The sequence below is a fragment of the Bombus flavifrons genome, chromosome 1 (genome assembly GCF_040668555.2).
Source record: "Bombus flavifrons isolate JBK064 chromosome 1, iyBomFlav1_principal, whole genome shotgun sequence".
NCBI classification, from domain to species: Eukaryota; Metazoa; Arthropoda; class Insecta; order Hymenoptera; family Apidae; genus Bombus; species Bombus flavifrons.
Window position 1 is genome coordinate 4,304,889 of NC_138442.1, and position 23,103 is coordinate 4,327,991.

The 23,103-nt window shown below is 36.4% G+C and overlaps 2 protein-coding genes and 1 long non-coding RNA gene across 10 annotated transcripts in view; 2 read left to right on the forward strand and 1 right to left on the reverse strand.

The window, feature by feature from the left end:
- eIF3a (eukaryotic translation initiation factor 3 subunit A) lies at positions 1-5,231 on the forward strand. Its single transcript, XM_069119744.1, has 5 exons — positions 1-212; positions 862-3,531; positions 3,615-3,838; positions 3,920-4,128; positions 4,216-5,231. The coding sequence occupies exons 1-5, from the start codon at positions 164-166 to the stop codon at positions 4,310-4,312; spliced, it is 3,249 nt and encodes a 1,082-aa protein (XP_068975845.1). The 5' UTR covers positions 1-163; the 3' UTR covers positions 4,313-5,231.
- Positions 5,229-23,103, reverse strand: part of LOC138183155 (clarin-2) — a 24,000-nt gene continuing 6,125 nt past the window's right edge. For 4 of the 8 annotated variants that reach the window (XM_069119795.1, XM_069119779.1, XM_069119787.1 and 1 more), the window contains 6 exons: positions 22,631-22,937; positions 20,116-22,555; positions 16,804-17,070; positions 7,692-7,880; positions 7,312-7,447; positions 5,229-6,598 (listed from right to left, as the gene is read on the reverse strand). In XM_069119795.1, coding sequence (XP_068975896.1) covers positions 6,460-6,598; positions 7,312-7,447; positions 7,692-7,880; positions 16,804-17,026 — 687 coding nt within the window. In that variant the 5' untranslated portion in view covers positions 17,027-17,070; positions 20,116-22,555; positions 22,631-22,937 and the 3' untranslated portion in view covers positions 5,229-6,459. The remainder of the gene's footprint in view (positions 6,599-7,311; positions 7,448-7,691; positions 7,881-16,803; positions 17,071-20,115; positions 22,556-22,630; positions 22,938-23,103) is intronic. The other 4 variants (XM_069119815.1, XM_069119756.1, XM_069119765.1 and 1 more) reach the window with 2 other exon arrangements.
- LOC138183191 (uncharacterized) lies at positions 12,352-16,714 on the forward strand. The gene is made up of 3 exons (XR_011174020.1): positions 12,352-12,912; positions 14,574-14,696; positions 14,772-16,714. It is a non-coding gene; the product is annotated as an uncharacterized LOC138183191 (long non-coding RNA).

Consider the following 23,103-nt stretch of genomic DNA (forward strand, 5'->3'; position numbering starts at 1 on the left):
CCATTTTTCCGTAGTTTCCGCCTTTCATCCGGTACACGCGGTCGAGGTACGCCGTGATAAACGTCGCATAATTAAAAGAAAATATATCCTAAATTTTCCACAGAAATTTTTCGAATCCTATGATAGCGTGTATGGTTTGAAATCAACTATATTCCGTGAAAAAATGGCGCGATATGGACAGAGACCTGAGAATGCTCTGAAAAGAGCAAATGGTTCGTATAACTATTTCGTAACAAGAATGACTATGGCCGATACCTATTTAATCTAGAGCTGCAAAAATTCTTTCGTTCCGTTCATCCAAAGATTTTACGATCCATATCATTTTACTTAACCGTATTTTTACAATATTGGTTAATCGCCATAAGTGGCGTTTCCTACTTGTCATATAACATTCAATATGGCTAAAGTCACGTCTCATTTGACTTTTTTAAAATATTAATTTTGCCCAACCATATGCACTTAGAACGGAATAGTTGCGAAAGGTTAGAGTCTTAAATAGAAAGTATACTATGATTCCAAATGAAATATAATATTCTATTCTTTTATATATGTTTGTTGAAATACAAAGATTATTAGTTTATGTTAAATAAAGTTGTCTAATATGTTTTTTTATGTGAACATAAAAAGCTTTATGTGGTAAATGTTCTTTAAATATGTCTTTTCGTGACACTGACCTAACTTTGACATTATTGTATCTCTTTATTTGTTCTGTTACATAAACATTAGCTATAAATTATTCTTAGACAGACATTCTTTAATATGGTTATAACGAAAATGTCACAGTGAATTATTATAAAGCAGTATGATTAATTATCTTTGAAAAAATTTAAAAACATATGTTTCCTTTCTTTTTTTTGACAGAATTCATTGAAGTAGGCAAACCAGCCCGAGCATTAGATACTTTGCAAGAAGTCTTCCGCAATAAAAAATGGACATACAATTGGTCAGAATCGGTATTGGAACCGATAATGTTCAAATACTTGGACTTATGTGTGGAGCTGAAGAAATCGCACATAGCAAAGGAAGGCCTATTTCAGTATCGAAATATGTTCCAATCGGTAAATGTTGGAAGTTTAGAAAATGTCATACGTGGATACTTACGCATGGCAGAAGAAAAAACAAATCAAGCACGGAAACAGAGTCAACAGGCTGTTATAGATATAGATGATCTTGATAACTTAGCCACGCCTGAAAGCATACTGTTGTCGGCAGTCAGTGGCGAAGACGCACAAGACCGAAGCGATCGCACTATTCTGACGCCATGGGTGAAATTTCTATGGGAGTCTTATTGCCAATGCTTAGAATTATTAAGAACCAATGCTCATGTTGAAACGTTATATCATGATATCGCACGTATGGCCTTCCAGTTTTGTCTTGAATATAATCGTAAGACTGAATTTCGCAAATTGTGCGAAAAACTACGAAAACACCTAGAGGAGATTTGTAAACTACCGGCGCTAGTTTCAAACGTTTCCATGAACAGGGCGGAGACGCAACAGCTGAATTTGGAAACGCGATTAAATCAACTTGACTCTGCAATACAAATGGAGCTGTGGCAAGAAGCATTCAAATCCTCTGAAGATGTACATGGTATGATGAATTTATCTAAGAAACTTCCAGTACCAAAAACCATGGCCAACTATTACCAGAAATTAGCCATGGTTTTCTGGAAGGCAGGTAACTATCTATTCCATGCTGCCGCATTGTTTAAATTGCTGCAACTCTCCCGTGAAATGAAAAAGAATATGTCTTTGGAGGAACAGCAGAGAATGGCCAATCGTGTCTTATTGGCCACCCTATCTATCCCACTGCCATCGGCGCACCCTGAATTTGATCGTTTTATAGAAACAGACAAAAGTCCATTAGAGAAAGCTCAGAAACTTGCTACACTTCTAGGACTCACTCAGCCACCGACGAGAGTTTCCTTGCTTAAAGACATTGTTCGCTTGAACATCGTTAATTTAGCATCACCACAATTGCAAGAATTGTATTCATGGCTCGAGGTCGAGTTTCATCCTCTGGAGCTATGTAGCCGAGTAGATTCTGTCATTCAAACGCTACAAGCAGACGAAAATAGTCCATTGATTCAGTATGTCCCAGCTTTACAAGATGTAACACTTGTACGTCTGGTTCATCAAATATCCCAGGTTTATCAAACGATACAATTCGCTAGGCTTTTGGAACTCGCCAAATTTACGACAGACTTTCACCTAGAACGTCTGCTGGTGGATTGTGTAAGATACAACGACATGCAGATAAGGATTAGTCATGGAAAGAAGTGTGTGCACTTTGGAGTTGATTTGTCGGAAGCTCAGAGAGAAGATCATCCCGATGGTCCCGTATTACAAGCGATGCCTTCTGAGCAGATTCGCTGTCAACTTGTAAATATGGCCACCGTGCTGCATCGAGCGATCAATATTATTAATCCGAATAAGAAGAAGATGGAGCGAGAGAAATTGCGTTCCGCCATGGTAGGCCATTATCATGAAACCAAAATGAAAGAACACCAGAGAATCCTAGGAAGACACAAGATTATAGAAGAAAGAAAAGAATATATTGAACATATTAATACAGTCCGTGAGGAAGAGGAAATGCGAAGACAGGAAGAGCTCCAAAGGCAGCAAATGTTAGCAGAGCAGAAGAGACTCGAACAAGAGAGAGAAGAACGTGAGAGGAAGCGACAACAGAGTGAAATCCAACAGATCAAGGATAGACATTTGAAGGAGAAGATGCAACAGATATCTCAAACTAGTCATGGTCAGAAGGTACTGAAGAAATTGGATGAAGATGAAATCAAGAAGCTAGATGCAGAACAAATTGCAGCCCGAGAAGCAGAAGAATTGCAGAAAGAACGTAGGGAGATGCAGCAGAAATTGAAGTCACAGGAGAAGAAAATAGATTACCTGGAACGTGCTAAACGTTTAGAAGAAATACCACTACTAGAGAAAGCAGTTGAAGAAAAAATGGAATTAGCTAAACAACGCTGGGAACAACAGGAAGCTGAACGAATTGCTGCAGCCATTGAGGAGAGACAGCAGGCTGTTGCTACTCGTGAACGTATGGCGAGGATGAAGGAGGATCATGATATTTTCTTAGCGAAAATTTTGGCCGAGCGTAAGAGTATTTATTTAGAGAAGTTGAAAGAATTTGAAAGAGTATTGAACGAGGAGAGAGTTAGCAGATTGCTGAAACGTAAGATGGAGCGTAAGGCTGAAAGAAAAGCGAAATGGGAGAAGGAACGAGCTGAAGCTATTGAGAGAAGACGTCTAGAGGAATTGCGTATTAAACAGGAGGAAGAGAAACGGCGTTTGGAGGAGGAAAGAGCTAAGAGAGAAGAAGAAGAGAGATTGAGACGCGCAGAGGAAGAAGCAAGGGAAGCTGAACGTCTAGCTAAGATTGAAAAACAGGCAGAGATTACTAGGGCTAGAGAAGCTGAAATAGAACGAAAGTTAGAAGAGGAGAGACAAAGGGACAAGGAAATAACCAGATGGAGAGGAGGTGGAGAACGTCATCGTATACCAGAAAGGCCAGGTACATTTCTACACTTTATTGTTCAAACATGCTTTAAGGATTACATGATTATATGATATTATCTACATTTTATTTGATTACAGTTGAAATGTCATGGCGTCGTCCTGTTGATGCAAAAGATGACGGTATGAAGGAAGAATCCACTCGCTGGAAAAGACGGGACGCGAGAGAGGGACAAGATAATAAATGGCGAAGGGATGACGATAAACCGAAGAAAGATACCATCGAGAGATGGAGAAAAGACGATTACGATAAGGATGATACAAGGGATCGGATAGATAAAGATCGTGGAATGGATGGACGTCCAGTAAGTATAAAATAATTGTATAAAAGTTTTACCGAATCATAAATAAAACATACTTTCAACTTACTTAACAATATTTTACAGATGCGTGACATTCCACGTGATCCATTATCTGATGGACCTCGTAATCGTGGCAGAATGCCTGATCGTCGTGGAGGTGGTGGTGGCGGTGGCGGTGGCGGCGGCGGCGGTGGCGGTGGCGGTGGCGGTGGTGGAACGCGTAGTCAAAATTGGCGCGACAAAAGCGATACAATACAAAATTCGCCTCGAGACTTTCCGAGACGTGATGAAAAGTGACTATATTTTCATTAATTCAAAAATTAATTTTACAAATTTTAATTTTGAAATTAGTATGCTATTAAATATTTTTAAATTAATAGGCGAGATGATACTAAAGATGATAGACTTCCACCAAAACACGATGAGAGAAGACGACCGCCTGAAGACGATGGATGGTCACAGGTGAGCCGGCGTTAATAGATGGCAGAGGTTAAAAGTCTCAAAAAATTAACGAAATTCTCTTGTATCCTAACTGTTACATCAATTTTTTTATAAAACCGGTATACATGGCGTGATACCTTTTCCTTGGAAAAAGACGAAAGAAATAACAAATCGTGTGATTTTAACCCTTTGCGGACGAGGCCGCTCGAAGAGCAAGCATCGCTGTGAACGAGTGGTATTTGCGCGCACAGTTGAAAAAATATACACGTTGAACGTTTGCGTTAATCATTGTTGAGGATTGTATTATTTTCATCAATATTTAGTTCATCATCAGTGTCACTATTACTAGAAATATTGAAACGTCTGAGCCGATTCATTGTTGAACGGAGTTCGTTTCCACTGTTTGAAGCACTGTCTTCGTCTTCTATCTTGTCAGGTTCAAAAAAATGTTCGTCATCACTACTATCACTATCGAACATGTCCTTTCTGGAACTTTTAGGCATCGTGTATAAGGTATTATAAATAATATATAAAAAGCTTTCTGATTCATCTGGTAATGCCATTGAAAGATTGAAATTCGTTCCGACTCGACCATCATCCTGCATCGCGAGTTTACGTTAAACGGAAGATAAGATTTCTAAAGATCTATAATTTTCTTTCATCAAAAACATAATACTGTTTAGTTTACTATACCCATGCATAAATATGCTTAAGATTATCGCTCAGAAAAAATAGACGTCCACTTCAAAATAACTGTCCGAAACTGTGAACAGATTCGGGCGGCTATTTGCCGACACTCGTCCGCAAAGGGTTAAAAGATCTACGTAAAGTAATCTTCGGCGCTCCTCCGAAGCAACGATATTTAGCATTATATAATAATGCAACAAAGTTTTGAGACATAAAACATAAGGACAGACTTCTTTATTGTGGTATAAATGAAGATCTACGCATCTTATCCGTATTGTCTTTTTAATTGTTTTATTACATTTATGATATAGTTAATAATTAAGATACTACGTAATAAATAAATCACTACAGAGTATCAAACTCCGTTTCTATTTACAACCTATGAAACTTAATGAATAGAATATTCATGAAATCTTGAGTTAAGTTGACTTTTTTTGTCGCTGCCGACAAATGTACAGATAGAAAACATGAACACACTATTTATTATCTATTTTCTGTTTCATTTACCTAAACGGCAAGAAATATATATACTTCCATTCTTATAATTCTAATTGTTAATCATACTGTACGCAAGAAAAGGGCTAGAAGTTTCTAAAAAGGGAGGAAGATTAATTTAAGCATTAATAAATGCGCGTATAAAACTAGATATTTCAAACGCAAGGAAGATTAGAAAAAACAGTGAAGATATTTAGAGAAGACGTCGACCGACGTGATTCAATGACGATGGCCGAAATATACTGTTATTATAATAAAACAAATCGCGATGCACTGTCGCATAGGTATACGTATATATTTATATCTGATATTTCTCGAAATTGTTACACGAAAATATAGATATAGTTCATCATGTATAGTATACACTTTGTCACACGCGTACTCAACTGTTCAAAATGTTTCGAATCACGCAATATTACGGTGCAAGCTCATAACTCCGTGTAGAAACGATCAATTACATGGCCTGGTTTCCACTCTTGGTAATTTCAGCGGTCTGAAAAGCTCGCGGTCATATTTTTTTAAATAAAAGCGTTCAGGCGGAAACTACATTCTGATCAGATCGTTACAAAAATCGTGTTTCCACCTTTGCACTCGGTTTAGTGAAATTTTAGTTTGGATTTCGCGCGATGAAATTCGCGTTTCATTTATTCTTAAATGTTTCAACAAATTCATGATCCGAATATCGGACAATAATTGTATTATATAAATCGAAGGTTTTTTTTTAACATTCTTCAAATTTCACACTGAAGCTTTAACACGATTTAAGTGGTAATACCGTTAACGTGCTTGCTCTTCCTTTTTTTTTTACATTACGATGCTAAGTATGCTAACAAACATCTAGGAACTTGTCTTTTCTCGAATAGCAGAAATATCGTAGCCAGCTCTCTGCTTAATCGACTCCTGTTGCCTCGACACACGCTAACAAATATGAGCAGCACTCTGTGTAATTTTTGTAATGGATCTCTTCTGTCTTTGAGTCCTCGTCTCAAGAGCCTTGGGATTCAATACAGCATTATTGCCGCGGCGGTCTTTTCCTCCAGTGCGGGAATTGTCTCCAGGCGTTCGATTTTGTCTCGTCCTGAGCCCCAGCCTACCAATGCTATGCTGATTAAATGCACTACACCAGCACAAACAACCAGCCTGAAAGAAGAGCAATGGAATGAGAAAATTCAGAGGTTAAATTTCAAATATACCTCTAGAAACTTAAATAATTTTCTGTATTTCATTTTTCTACGTTTTGATTGTTGTAACTTAACAATGATTAGAAGAAGGAAAGTTACATTAGATATAACTACATATCTAAAATCAGTTAAATTCTCAAGGACACTTTCCTTAACGCATTAATACATGCAGAAATAATAAGTAGATCGTAGATCTTTATGCAAATTTATATTTTTTATGAATACAATTTAAGAAATGCCACTTAGATAAAGTATTATTGTGTATATATTATTGATTTATATATTGTGTAAATTTTTGCACATTTAAATTTTTCATAAATGCATAAACATTTGTAGTCTGACAATAATCATATCTTTTTTCTTAATCCTTAGAATGATAAAAGTAAAATAATTTGAACGTTTAAAAGATAAGATACTTTACACTACAAATTATAAATTAACTTAAATTGAATAGTATTCTACAAAGCTGCAAGTTTCACACTTTGCATTCACTGCTCGTTATTTGAAAAGGCTGGACTTTTACTGGAAATCGAAAAACATTCGCAATATCGAATGGCGCGCATAAAACTTGCAAACAACTACGAAAATGCGAGATCATCGATGAGGCTTGACTGAGGATTTCTATTGTGAATGCAACCATGCTATCGAGCAGAAGAATGAAAAGTCTCTTACCAAAATGAATAACCAAGCTCGGCAGAACCTTCGCTGGTCCACATATTATCAATGTCCTCCTTTGGAAGCACGTTGAAGTATAGCTTCGTGTAATACTGCGCCAGCCAAGTGCTCGTACTCGCCACGCACATTAGTACTGAATCAAATATCAATTACCTTATTATTTCAAATTTTACGTATTATAATATAATTGATCTAATGAATTTTAACCAATTTTCAAATTGCAATTGTGTTAATATCTTGAATTTTTTATAATATTCTGATGTGCTGATACGATAAATTTTATTTAATTTTTGAAAAAGATTGCTTCTTTTCTATTTTAACTTTAAAGTAATTTATTTGTATTAAGTATTTGAAATTAAATACTTTCATCGACGTACGTGTTAAGATATTTATAAAATATACTCCAGGGTCAGAAAGGATCTTAGATCTAGGAGAAGTGGCTGTGTTCAAAACGGCGAGTAAAGCAGCCAGGCCAGCGGTGACAAGTGCAGCCGAGGTTGTTGTTAGAGTGCTGATCCACAGTCCCCAGGACATCACTGTCGGATCTTGCTTGATCATTTGAGGTACTGAAACGAAACAAACGATTATTTTTATGCGATAACTTTAATAATAGCGTTTCAACGTTCTTAGTTGCAGCAGTAAAAATCAACGATGCGGACCTCGTTATCTCGCATATGTATTTCAGTCATTTGCATTTAAATACTGCGATATTTTCTATATTATCAAATTATAATTAAAAATAACAAAATAACAAGCAAAAGGTCTGTAGACTAAAAAAAGTGTTTATTTTCCCTAGAAAAAAAGAAATAATTAAATTGCAAATAGTTAATAAAATCGAGCCGATCAAATTAGAGCAAAGTATGTTAAAAACAAAACTAATCTACAAATCAATTATTATAATTGCTATAATAAACTCTTATTATCATTAATCAACGTTTCATTAGCATATTATTAATGTACGGGGTCCATTATTATCGTTGAAAAAGTCTCCATGCATTTCAGAGTTCAATCTTTCTCAGCAAACCGAATCCCACTTTGGATTGACGTGCACACTGAAGCTATCGTGGTACGTAATGAATAATTAAGCGTGCAGTAAATACTCTTGCTTTGGCTAGTTCAAGTTATATTGCATCGCAAATAACGGACTATTTAATTAGCTGCGGGCGGGGTTCTCAGTGAATCGCCAAGTTAACAACTTGCGTCCACGAAAGGACATCCGAGGAATTTCTCAAGAGCTGCACCCTTCCTTGTGTTCGACGTTTACTCCAAGCACTCAGTTCCAGCACACAAAACGACCATATTTTACCTTAATAAAGAATAAATTCTTCAATTACAGTAGTTTGCCTTAATAATTTTGTTCAGCCACAAGAAAAAGATTTTTGTAGGTATGTAGGTAAAAAGAATCATTCAAATAAATATCTTCTCTCTAAAACAATCTAATCTAATAATAATAAGTGGAATATTGAAGTAATTTTTGGTAACCTTTGGTTGCTTGAGGGCTAAATCCGTAATTATTAAAATACTCTTTGTTCAACCATACCATTAATCCATTAAATATAATGAATTCGATTTGAAATCATGAAAAGAAATTTGTACTATTCATAAGGGAGGATTCCTTTTAATTCAAGAAATATATTTAATATTATATATTAATATATTTCATATTTCAAAAATATATTTTTTATATCTATAAAAAATCAACATCCATAGAAGATCAATTAAAATATGTAAATTATATAATTTCAAGGAAAGAAAGGAAAGAATTGGAAGTTGATAGATCAGAGTACCAACCTTGTAGAACACACACAAAAAGAGAAGTGTACAGAGATTATTATGACCAGACGAAAGCAAGGAAATATATAATCTAGGACTTTCAGTGTCTTTAAAATCAGATCCAAGATTATCAAACATAAGGAACAAGAAAAGAAGAAATGTACCGTACATTTCATTTAATCTTAAAGTACCAATCTTAGGACAGCTCTAAGAAAGGAATTTATAAAGATAATTATAACTAGATGAAATGTGATCCAAGACTTTCGTTGGCCGTGAAAGTTTTCCAGGAAAAAGGGTTTTAATATTCCCCGTGGTCAGCATCCGGAGAACAGTCGATGATACGACGTAGCCCGAGCACGTGAAAGTCGACCACGAGGCTCGGTCGTGGATTTTTGCACACTCAGAAACCAGTTTCTGCTCCTATTGTTACAACCGTCGCGGCTATTCTCGCGCACGGAATCTTTCCCTCGGGCCGCATTTCTTTATTCAACCGCTTCTTTTGCGCGTGGGTGTCGCAAAACTTTTTGCCGCTGATGAAATCTCCATCGGGAACGAATTAAAACCGTGTCAGATAGTTTGAGACCCCTACGGCTGTCTGTTCTACTGTTAAGTAATTTAAATAACCGCTGACACCAAACCATTAATCATACAGCGATAGGAAAGAATTTTTTCTTCTTACGTTCTTCTTTTCCATTTTGAAGAATTTTTATTTGATAAATGAATAAAATGTGTTCTTCATTTAATCTTCCTATATCATCCGACAAATTTTTAAAAGATTAGAGAATCGACATAGAGTAAAAGATCATTTAATACTACACTGGAACTAATAACTAATATATATAATAACTGGAACTAATGGAACTAATACGTTATCAATATAACGTAGACGTTAATAAATTATTGATATAAAATAGAAATTAATAGATAGATTATTTAACATTAGAATTACCAATCTATATCGTATACTGAAATATATATTAAAATGAAAGTTATTAATATGTTTTATGAAGCACACTACGCTTCCAAATATTCTAGTATTAAAAGAAAGGTCGTTATCGATTTAAAATTCCTCCGTTTTAAGGAATCTATTTTACATCAAATTCTTCATTCTATTTCCAAGTACAAGATTCCAGCAATTAACATCTCGTGAATTCCTCCACCAATAAAGAACCTACGGTTCACAAGATGGTTAGAATTCAGCTGAAAAATTTATTACCTACGATTGACAAAAAGAAAGAAGGAGATAAATACCATTCAAAAAATAATAAATGCCATTGGCCCTTTGTCATTAAGCGCACGTTCGACGAATGATTAAAGAGAATATGCTAGTCGCGTGCATCAGCGCGATTAATTCTTTTCTTGATTATCAATGAACTATATAGTCGAAGAGGAACGGAGAGGGAATTAATAAATGATTACGCCAATTTCATTGCGTCACGCATACCAATGACTGCCCCGTTGCAGGTACAATAAAACGAAGAGGCTGTTATTGACCTCACGTTTCAGGCTAAATAGTAACTATACATGATGGCTGATCGTGCACGCCACGCGACTATCGTTACATACATGATCGAACCGGTACGTGTTCCTCGTGTGTCCCTTTGGGACCATTCCGTGGCTCTATGAAAGAGAAACGTTTCTCATGACGCGTGCCAACAATGTCATTGTTCTTATCGGGGGAGAGACGGCTGAACCTGATTCCACGCTGGCTCGATCTATATAACTGCTTTCACACGCGTATACGCGGAATTGGGCAGTAACGTTGAAGTATTACTCAGATTAGTCAAGTCATTTGAAGATTCGAATTATTCAAGTTGCTTAAGGATTTAGATTATTTGACTTAACTGAAATTCGAATTATTCGAGCTATTTGAAGATTTATATCATTCATGTTACTCGAAGGTTCAGATTAGATCGGCAGAAAGAATTGTTTTCGATCTATGGTTCCTTCGAGACTTTCGTCACTTGTAATGGGAGGAATACGTTCCAATAAACAAAAATTTAATCTTGGATTTTTCGTGATCATGGCCGCATTTGCATCAACGTTTTCTTATGAACCTCCCTCGATCTGGAAGTGAGTAGAATCACGTTACGATTCTCGTTACACTTATATTTCTTACATATTGTATATATCTCTTTGAATATTGTACAATCTCTTGTATATAATGTAAAGATAGATCCGAGGATTCATATAAAAAGTAGACGTCACTATCTTCAATAAGAAATTGTCCACAATGTACAGTTTCAACGGGAGATTGTTATTCGATACGTAGCTGGTCATTACTGAATCGTAATACGAGAAGGTGATAAAGAAAATATTGCCCCTGTGAAGAGAGAATCATCTGTAATAAGAATCTGTAATAAGAATTGCAATGTGGTTGATACTCTACACTTAGCTGCCACTGGGTCAAACTGCTTGGCCATGAGAGTGCAATTACCGTTCTGCTACATTCTCCGATTTCCATAGATATGCACTGTGTACATTGAACATCAAACTTATCGGTCATCGTAACACAAAGCATTTCCAGAACCTTCACATCGTAAAAGTATTACAAATTATTTATAATCAAAAGCATTAAACGAAAGTTAACTACAAATGTATCTGTGATCAAAAATATTAAACAACATTATCCTGTTAAAAAATGCCAGTATTCTATACGTATAACAATTCACTAGATGAAATATATCAGGATGTTCTGGATATTTTTCAAGGATATCCTTCAGTCTTCATTAGCTGCTCTACAGATCAGACTTCTTCGAAGATCGAGACCAGAATATCAAGTTCTTGTTACACGGTGAAAATTTTGTGAACGAACAGAAACTGGGCAAAAGAAGATACTGCACTTCCAGATCGAGAATGCAATATGAAATGGTTGCTGGGAGAAACGAATATGTCGAGGCGGGCGGGAAATGCTACGAGGAAATTGGATCTGTAGATCGAGCGTCCAATACGAAACTTGTAGAAAAAAAGATAATGAAAATTTCAGATATAGATGTAACTAGATAAAAAAAATATCACCATACCTTTATATTCTTTATATCTGATGTTGCAGAACAATGGCTACCAGCAGAACTATTCTCTGATTACTATAACCAGGTTAAATTTGAAAGGAAATTTACATTCACTATTTTTCTTCGGCTGACTAATTTTAGATCTTGTTTATCTAATTCAAGTTTCTATTAAAATCCCTTACTCCCTTTAGACCCCTAACCTCCACGTCAAACTTTCTAACCTAAAATGCAAATATACAATATGTATGTTCCTTTATAAATTGCAATATAAAAATACATATTTAGAAAGCCTAAAATACAAATAGGTATAGCTTTACATAAAAAATAAATAAGCGACTATCTACCATCTAATAGGAACCAATTTAGGCCATAAACAGGCAAAGTAACGAGGATATACCATTTCGCCGGTACTGAGCAGGTTTTTTTGCGTCCGGTCTGCCGCGAAAATTATGCGAGACCGAAGTGCGTGAGACGAACCGTTATACATGGTGAGCCCGTAAAATTGTTATTCAAATGTTTCAGCTGGCGGACAGTGTACCCCATGGGATTACGTGAATATACCGGCTGAGTCCACGTTGAGGGTAAGATGCTAGGGGGGAACGGATGTTTTGTCGCCAGTGCCCGACCGGCATTGTACCGCCGCTTATGGCACGATAACAGTTTCCTCCGGCAATAACGATTTCAGTATCAGGATGACAAGACACGCGAGCATTATGAACACTCTTGTTATTCGAATTCGGCCGTGAAGCTGGGAAAAAATCATGGATAGATAACGAATCACGAATTCCTCGCATTTCCAGCATTTTTCTCATATGTATGTATAGATAGATATTCTTGTATGTATACGTACATGAATATGGATGTAATACATTTATTATTATAGTAAACTGTGTCAAAATATGTACCATAGTTTATGTTTAGCTAGTTTTTGTACCTTTTTTGTTTGTTAATATTTGAAATTTCATGTCAGATTTATTACAATCAATATTGGACTGGTTCATATATTTACAACTTCTCTCTCTCTCTCTCTCTCTCGCTCCTCTCTCCTCTCTTCTCTCTCTCTCTCTCTCTCTCTCTCTCTCTCTCTCTCTCTCTCTCTCTCTCTCTCTCTCTCATCTCTCTCTCTCTCTCTCTCTCGTCTCTCTCTCACTCTCTCTCTCTCTCTCTCTCTCTCTCTCTCTCTCTCTCTCTCCTCTCCTCTCTCTCTCTCTCTCTCTCTCTCTCTCTCTCTCTCTCTCTCTCTCTCAGCATTCAAAGTATGAATTCACCTGACACATATTCATTTATCTCTATGGTAAAAATATTGAAAATGAATGTTCAAAAGGAGTCTAGACAGACTGATCCACTTCATTCTATAAATGCTAATACTTCAGAATTTATGTTCAATTGGAAGGACAGATAACGTCCATTAAGTCTGCAGAAGAAATATCAATAGAAACATATTAATTAATTTGCTTTGTTCAATATGTAACTTCTAAGCTCCTACTTCATTACCACTTATAGGTAAAAATAGGCTGTCCTGCATACTGTATCTGAATTTAACTAGTCCAGAAATTCACTCGTGAATTATATTTAACCGCTAGCAAATTACTATCGCTATATGTACATGCTACGTATTATCGTTTCTGGTGAACGGCTCATTTTCTAAGGAGTACATCAGATTTTGATTCCACCAGCTCGACCAATGTGTATAACCTGGAATAATATCCAGTGGACGAGTTATCGTCGCGGAGAACCGCATGGAGGGAGATTCTCCGGTGCTTCAGGTACCCAATGTGATACTGGGACCATAAATTCTGCCGGATAGTTGGCCAGACCAGGAGAATCTCATTCGGCATAACTGTACCTGCACGCGATTTCTGTGGGAGATGGTGAACGGCAGAGTCGCGCGTATCTCCCATAAATCTACTATTTGATAATCGGCGTGTTCGGATTAGTTTCGTTCGACCGTGTTACACGATCGAGGCTCCGATTCGTTAACGCGTCCATTGGCAATGATGGTCATCGATGACCCACGTTACTAAAATTTTAGAATGCACTGTCACCCGAATTTTATATACTTTTCACTTTTCAATCGCAACAGATTAAAATATATCATACGCCATAACATTTAACTTTTGCAAATTTTATTTTAATTACAAAATACTATCTAGCAATAAGTTGTTCACATTACTCAACATTCTTTAATCCATATATGTAATTTATTTTAACCATTTTAAAAAATGTAGTAAAACATGTGTTACATCGTAGCAGACAACATAGATTTCATGGACTACAAGATCTTCAATAATGCGAACGATTTAGCTTATCAGAGAAAAAAACACAAATACGACATTTAGCAAAAATTAAACGTTATGTGTACATTTCAATCTATTCTATAAGTCTATTGAGCTATCCATGATTTCTAAACATGACTTAAATGCAGGATTTTCTGGTCTTCTTAGTATATATCTATTCTATCTGTTTTATCAACAGGATAAAGACACAAGGGTGACAGCTGCAGGATATAAATTACGTACAGAATTTTCCAATCTTCTCGGGGCAATTATCTGAAACGTTTTAGAGAAGTGGTTGAATAATAAAGTCATACCGATCGAGGCAAGATAAAGATAAGTACATGGATAAATATATACTGCTGCAATCACAATTGATTATCGATTGGTGTCATTGTAGGTAGCACACAGATAATAGAGACAGACTGTCGTGCTTGGTTGTTCTTTCGAAGATAAGATCACCCTCCTTGCGTCGAATGAAAGTTATGTAAAACGCGTTGTTGGTGAGAAACTCGTCAGAAACTCAGATTAGCCAACGGTGAACAGATTGAATAATTTAACAGATCAGTGTCCGTGTCCAGTACACGGTCGTGTTGAAAAACTACGTGGTCAGTGTTTTAAATCATAAACTTCATCGTAAATTGAATTGTGCAAATAGCACCGATGTTTCCTGGTAATCTTTGTGGCAAGCAATCAGGTATACCCAATACGAGCTCGCATTCTAGATGTTTGAAAAACCCTTCGGTTATTCGATTACGAAAAAACAAGCGAAAATCATAGAGGAAACGTATGGTAGCCGGTTTTGTTGATTTTTTCAATTTGTTACTCAGTAGATAAAAGAAAATATTTTAGTGTAAGAAAAAGAAAATGGTATGGGACAAATGTGATGAGCTACATTTTTTGTTTCTCACAGTGAAGCAATTCTAGAATTCCATACACTGTTGACTAGTTCTATATTGCTTAAATTACTCTTTAATTTGATTTACAGATGAAACATGGACTCATGCTATATGTTTGTAATTGATTGATATTTATAATTTCAAATATATTAATATATATTCCTAGATTTTAAATACTGATATATAATTTATATATTGATAATTCAATATTTACTTAAATTATCTAACATTATTCTACATATAGATACATCACTTTTTAAATATTCAAGAAGATGGCAAAAACATATATACATAGTTAGTCTAAAAATCAAATGAAAAGATAGTTTTAACAAGACGTAGAATTAGTCGACGATATATTGTATTTTGGAATTGTTCTTCCATAAAAGGCAGGATATTTTCTTCACCTTCGACTTCCAAAAATGAAATGCATGAAACATCTTGTAGAACGACGATATTGAAAGCTATTAAGATAATTATTAATACCAAAACGCAGCTATCCATTAGTGGAACGCAACTGTAAATGGTTTAATGATTACAGAAACCGTAGAGTACATAATAGCCTCTGTACCTGGAAGCTTCGGTTTAAAGTACAATGTATGAAAGACTGCAGAAACCACTAAATGCACGGAAAGGAGTTCAAGCGTTTAATTACCACTCGGTAATGCATTTGCTGTCGTATAAGCAACATAATAGCTATATGCTCGGTGGAGCAAATATAACACGTTGTGAGAAAAAAAAAACGAAGATACGTAGTAGGAAGAGAAAACGATGGTATCCTTGAATGGAGAGTGTTAACAGTTCAGGGATGAAGGTAAAATCCGATCCATTAACCGTGACGCTTTATCTAACAGAAAGTGGTTCCGATGGCTAGAAGCCATGTGGTGGTTGTTGGCTAAAGTCGAATAGTTTAATGAAGCTGACCACGTTCATAGCCGCAAAGTATTTCCCAGAGACTTGTTGCGTTTAATTTTAGAGTAATTATTTTTATAGAATAATAGTATATAAACATATATACTCCTGTCATTTCACTAAAAATTTTAATCACACAAATTTTCATTACTTATCTGTTTCAATAAGACTATACTGACATATTTTACTAGTAACTTCATATTAATTTTCCATACATGTAATCGAAAGAGTCTTAGTGGCTCTTTAAATAACGTCACAAATGTTCCTCCATTTATAGTATGTATTTATATTTTTATAGAATTTTTTCATTAAAGCTATGTAATAATACTTTAATAATAATTATAGATTTTTCCTACACTTGTAGACATGATTTACCTCTCTCTCATATGAACGTGATGGTTGCCATTCAAAGAAGATTGGATGACTATTCTGAGGCGTTGATTAGTAATAAGATCCAATTCAATTAAAAACTCCAAAATTAAATACCTTAAACCTAAATTATCACGGTGCCCAATAGCCCAATGATACCTGCCAGTTAACAATTAGATATCAAAGAGTATCCTAATACTTATAACTATATGTATAGTCGATGTACATCATTCAAGAACTATTGGAAGAACTTACCAGAGATATGATATGTCCTCCAGCCATAAGCGACGTTTAGTTCCTTCTTTCCTTGAAGAAGACCGAAGTGAACTCTGCCAGCACTTTCTTGAGGATTTGGAGTTCTTAAGGGTCGCGCCTCGACCCAATGTTGCGTCACCAGAGCAGCACAAACCAGCCCACCGCCCAGTAACGACAGGAAGAACGTAGCAAAGATCGTGCCCCTTCGGAACATCGACGTCATCCTTGGATCACGGGGCAAGCCAGTCTTCGGATAGTTTGAGATCACTGGACAGAGGAGGAACGAAAGAAGTGGCGAGTCATACCGGATGCGCGGCTCGCATTCCTTTCATTCTGAGAGCGGCCAGCCCATGAAACTTCAATGAAGTTTATATACTGTGACAGGAAACAAGTTTGTGTACGGTGCATTCCGTCGTGTAATTAAACTCCGGCACATGAAGCTTCGTACATGATAAGTATGCGTTGTGTTAACTATAAAATCATTGTAGTTCAACGAAGTTGAAATAAACGAGATTTATAAGAGGAAAGTATAGAAATATTTGGAAATAAATGTCGGTGATAGAGCGTAAAAGAAATTACAGGGTCGACATACACAGGGTCCGATTAAATAAGATGTAAAAGCGAGCACAGCGTGATTCCTTGTGTAAAAATAAGGAAAAGATATAGAATAAAACTTTTTCATTTTCGGTTTACTTTTCAATAAAATCGAGTCTGAAAATTAGGTAGGATTAAGTAATCGACAGATGGTCATTGTGTGTGTAAAAATAAGTAAAAAATGTAGAATAAAATCTTTAAAACTTCATTTTCAAGAAAATAAAGTTTGAATATGTTTAGTTAAAAATCGGTGTAGTACATGCGTATGACAAATTTTCAATTTTTTTTTCTCGGAAATGAAGCGTCTTGTGAACAAATTTTACTCTGTATCTTTTTCTTATTTTTACATTTACATTATTTCCGCTTTCACGTGTTATTCGACTGAACCCTGCGTCTACTCGGATATTTGTAGGACTATAATATAGTCGACTTTGGACGATATTTCTCTATAATACAAATGTCAAAACCGATATCGATTTTTTAAAGTCCCAAAATTTTCACTAGCATCTAGAACCACTGATACTCTTGAAATCCTCTCGAAACTTCAGACCCTTTAGAACATACTCAATTACCCTATACTACTGGAATCTTTGAAACCCTCTGAAACCTCAACTACCACTAGAAAGTTTCGAAGCTACAGCGCACTCGAAACTTCAAAATATCCCAAAATCTCCGATCTGGAATGCCGTATATGTATTTCAAATCTTTGATCGATCTTTAAATGATTTTTATAAGATTCTCAATTTCTTCATTTTCTTCGAACTCTTCAAATCTTTGAGACCCTCTGAAATCTCAAATATCACGGAAAGCTTTTGAACCTCATGGATTTCTCAGCACTGCTAAGGTCTTCGAAACTGTCTGAAATTACAGATCTCAGTGAAAAATTTAGAACCCGCGACACGCATGAAAGCCTCTAAAGTTATCTCTACTCATCAAAGCGAATAAAAGAGTCTTAACTCCTTACGTTCTCGTGTGCTTTATATCGTAACGTAAAGCTAGGAGGTGCGTGGAAAAATGTTGTCCTATTCGCTGTCTCTGCTAACTCGTAACTAGTTAGTGCGTACAACTTGTTTCCTTTTGCGAGTAAACGCGAGAACCATTCGGAGACAGCGCATATTTCTCGTCCAAATACGATGTCCTCTGTGTTCGTAGGTTGATTGGAATGACGCCTTATATTTGGACAATGTTCCTTTCTCTGGTGGCGGTTTCTCTTTTCGGCAAAAGCAGCGTGTTGACGCTTTAATCGTGGACAAGACGCTCGACGCGTGGATATCGGTAGTCTACTTGACGACAGCAACTATTTAAATTATGCCACAGAAACTATGCCGCTTTCGCAACAATTATCCGGTCTGCTAGAAAAATACTGCTGGTGTGAAAGCGCCTAGACCAAATATTACGCTACTTTTCCAGAAACCTTTTTCATCCGTCCGATGAATTACTGTTTTGTCGGAATTCTCAGAGCAATCGGATTGTACGAAGCAGATGAAAAGTGTTTGGAAAAAGAATATAGAGAGTGAAGTCGAATTTCAGAAACATATAGTACTCATCAAAGTGATCAGTATAGAATAAGTAGGATACATTATTCTTTCGATAATAAAAATTTATAGAACGCTTATCTAACGATATTTAATCTGCACGCTATTCTAAAGGGAAAAAGATGAAAGGAAGCAAGGCCAGTGAATAACAAGCAACCTATCAAACATCGAATTCACACAGCGTATCCGACAGCTTATTAAACGACAACATCAACGTAGCAATTATTTTAATTCTCCAATTATTTCGAGCATTAAAGTTCATCCTTCTCTTGCTTTCCTTTCGTTCAGCAGCTCGGTCATTTTGTCAAGACACTCTCAAAATGGTTTTATGAAGCATAAATTGATCATTTCAACGGCTTTTGTCATATTTAGAAAAATAATATATCTAAAGCTTAGCACCTTGTAAACAGGTCAAGCAGAACTCAATTACTGTAAATTCAATACAAAATTTTCTACTTTACATACAATATTTAATATAAATATATCGAAATAGAGATGTTATTAAACTTTGAATTGCGAGAATATAAAAGCAGAAATTTTATATTCGTAAGCAAATTATGAACAGCTTTTGAATTTAATCTATCGAGTGACACGATATTCAATTAAGTCGAACAACGAAATGTTAACGCGTTACATTCGCCAGTATATTTGAAACACAAATCAGCTGAAACGTGCTTTTCAGGAAAAGCGAAAACCTATCTGGAAACGTCGCAAAAGTGACTTGTATTAAACACATCGTTTTGGCAAAAAACATGTACCTTAAATTTTACCAAAGTGAGGAGAGAACGAAGAATCGCTCTCTTGGTCTATACGTCTTAGTATAGAACAGAATTATCTTAAGTTGTGACATATTTTCAAAACACACGTGCGATATGCAGTGAGAGTCAAAGGTTCAACATGCACCTTGAAGGCACAAAATTTATTTAAAAACTTTTATTATAAATAAAATTGTATAAGTTAAAAGCACATGAATGTGGCACATATAAATTGAAAATGGATTGACAGAAAGGATGTAAAATACGCAGGATTACAAATTAATAATAAAAAAGATCATACGTAAACCAATATTACACGAACATCATTTTTCTACGGTGTATCGCTCACTTTTGACTCTCACTATTGATTCTCTAAATGTCACCTACAATGTATATATTTAGATGAAGAAAAATATGATGATAAATACCTTGCCCCTGGCTCTCGACAAAGTGCACCTGGCTGAGGCTTCTCGAGAACTCGCCCTGCTTGACCTTCTGCGAGAAGTCGCCGTTGCCGAGCCTCTTGGAAAACTTGACGCGACAGTTGCTCCGAGGTTTGCCTGGCCTCAGCAGCGACGATGGCCTCGGTCTCTTGGCGAACGTGTACGGGATAGTATAGGGCTGTGCTACGTAAAAGTAAATCGGCCGATAGTCTTCATGGAGATGAGACTGCACGAACCCGCCGTTCGTCGGATAGCTGTTGTACACGCTCGGTGCTCCGTTGCTATAAGCGTACGAGCCCGTGTAGTGGATACCGTAGTGGTTCGCCGTGTTTCGTGACTTCCTTTCCACCGTTTTGAAAAAAAGTGTCCCTTTCGTCGGACACTGTCCTTAACTTAATAAAACTCCTCGACAAGCGTCAATATATCTGCTGCACAATTCAATTCCTCTATCCAGTATACGGCTGATTAAGTACTAATGAAATAGTTTCTTATTTTCGTCTACTAGTCGACTACGACAGGATCGTTACGTTATTAAAATTGTTCGACAAGTTCTGTAGAGTTGTTGCTCAAATGAATTTCTTTATTGACTATAGTACTAAATTAATGAAATACCGTCTTATACTTCGTTTACTATTCAGCTGCTGTTAGTTCTGTTATTAGAGGAAGTACTTCGATGGACAGAATCTTAATATTATTAAAATTGTTTGACGATCGTCGCTAAATTTGTTGCTCAATTCAATTTTGCTGTTTGATAATTAATAAGTTGCTGTCTTATATTCCGTTTACTACTTGTCTATTACTAGTCTTGTTACTAGACACAGTCCTTTCCTTTCCCTATCTTCTTTTTTCTAAATTATACAAGTACAGCACCGTAACAGCTACTTTTTCTATAATTCCTCACAAGATCGAAGTCGAACTTAGTTGCGTTTCTTTCTAGCTCTTCGTGACTTCTCTCTCGCCACAGTTGTTAACCTTTTGATGAACCGCGTAACAAGTGTCTGAATGATTGATCGCTTTCTTGGTTCCTTCAAACGTTCCTCAAGATCGAGATTACTTTTCTTTTGAGCAAAGAGGTATTCGATGGTCTATCAATAAAAATTTTAGGTGGATCCGTTTCGTCGGATGAAGGAAACTGGAGCTGGTTATTCTTTCAGCAGTCGAAGAAAGAGGAGTAAGAAAGAGAAAGAGAGAGAGAGAAAGGGAGAAGGATAAAAAGGAACCCTTCTGGCGCCCGAACGGAAATTCCTTTCCGGCGATTCTTTATCAAGGGACGTGATTCAAGCCAGCAATTGAATTTTTCACTGGGACCGTCCGTTCCGTGTGCAGGAGAGATTGTTTTCCCGTAAGATCCTCTGCTCCACGCTGCGGGTATTCTAAATGAGAAAGTCGCCCCCTCTCCGCTTCTTTCCCGTTTAATTGTCAATTAAGTGTGCTCGCATATACGTGTCTGAAAGTTTCCAACCCTCTGACCACCGTCAGTTTCCAGTTAACTTAGAAACGTTGTAATTTGCATGTAAGAGTGAAGCGTGGCGTTGTCGTTGTTTTCCCGCGTATGTTTCCCTCCCAGCTGCTTTGAATAGTAAAGGGAGATCCTTCTAAAGTTAACGGTCCCTTAGTATCCTCTTTTTTCATGAATATTCTCGCGCTGCTTTTCATGTCATATCCTTGAATCCTTCACTCTCCTCCCTCGACCCCCTTTCTTTTTCCTTTTCTTTCCTCTACCTTTCTATCTTTTAACGACCACTTAGCTACACGAAGCGTTCTTTACCAAGCACGAGGTTAAAATCCCAAAGAGCTATTAAGATTCTCTTTTCGAATTAAAATTTGAACGTGCCCGTTACGACAACGCGAAGCTTCCGGCGCATAGTAATCGCATTAATTGGACCACGTTCGTTCCGGTGAAAATCGTAAAAAGCTTAACGAACGCCTCTCTCTCTTTCTCTCTCTCTCTCTCTCTCTCTCTCTCTCTCTTTCTCTCTTTCTCTCTCCGTTTATCCGATACACTTCTTGCATCAGAGAGGTGCCACGAGTGGCAATAAGTGTAGACTCGGCGATAAGCTAAGGACTATGCCGGAATTAGAAGAGAGGGGAAAACACTCCGAGATTCTGGACTCTGGTCGTTTCTTCGATCTTGTAATAAACTGCAGAATCTGCGACGGACGATCAGCACATGTACGAGTCTGAAATTGTGTCAAGCCATATATCGTGTTTCACCTTTTGGTCCGAATTATTTCTTTCTTTTCTCTTTTTATTTCCTTCGTTCTTTTCTTTTTTTTTACCGCAAGTTATTGTGCAGAATGTCAAGCGATTTTGTATCCACGATGCTTCGGAATTCTTCTCGAATACCGCTCGGAGTCCAGATTTCTCGACGGCGACGACGTGCAGCGTGATCTTTTCTTCCTCTCACCGTTTCACGTTGTGTCAACTGTAAACAATGCGGTTCCACGTAAGTCGCGCGCTCGAAAACAACATGTATATATATATATATATATATACATACAATGGAGACGGACAAAAGAGAGATTTTTCCCTGCAAATTCTTTCATCTTGAATCTTAAGTATATCTAAATTAGAATCTTGCATTTAAGTCCTTTATGATTAAAAATTTTGTATGAACATTTTTTTCTATTGTATTCCAATCTTGTTCGTTTTTTTGTAAACTAAAAGTTTCAAACAGAAATTTTTCCTTCCAAATCCCTCTATCTTAAATCTTTAATAAAACTAACAATAAGTTAGAATTCTTTAAATTTAAATTGCATTGCATGTATCTTTTCATTGTACTATGGTCTTGTTCCTCTTTTTACGACCTAAAAGAGAAGATAATTAGAACAGAGAATTTTGCTGCATGAACTCTTCCGTGTTGTGTAATTTACCAACTTCCATGTCATCTTATTCTTTAAATATTTTTGTTTCCGCTTTCCCTATTAAATATTGAATAACCCATCCCTGTTTCATTCTGTAACTTATCTTATC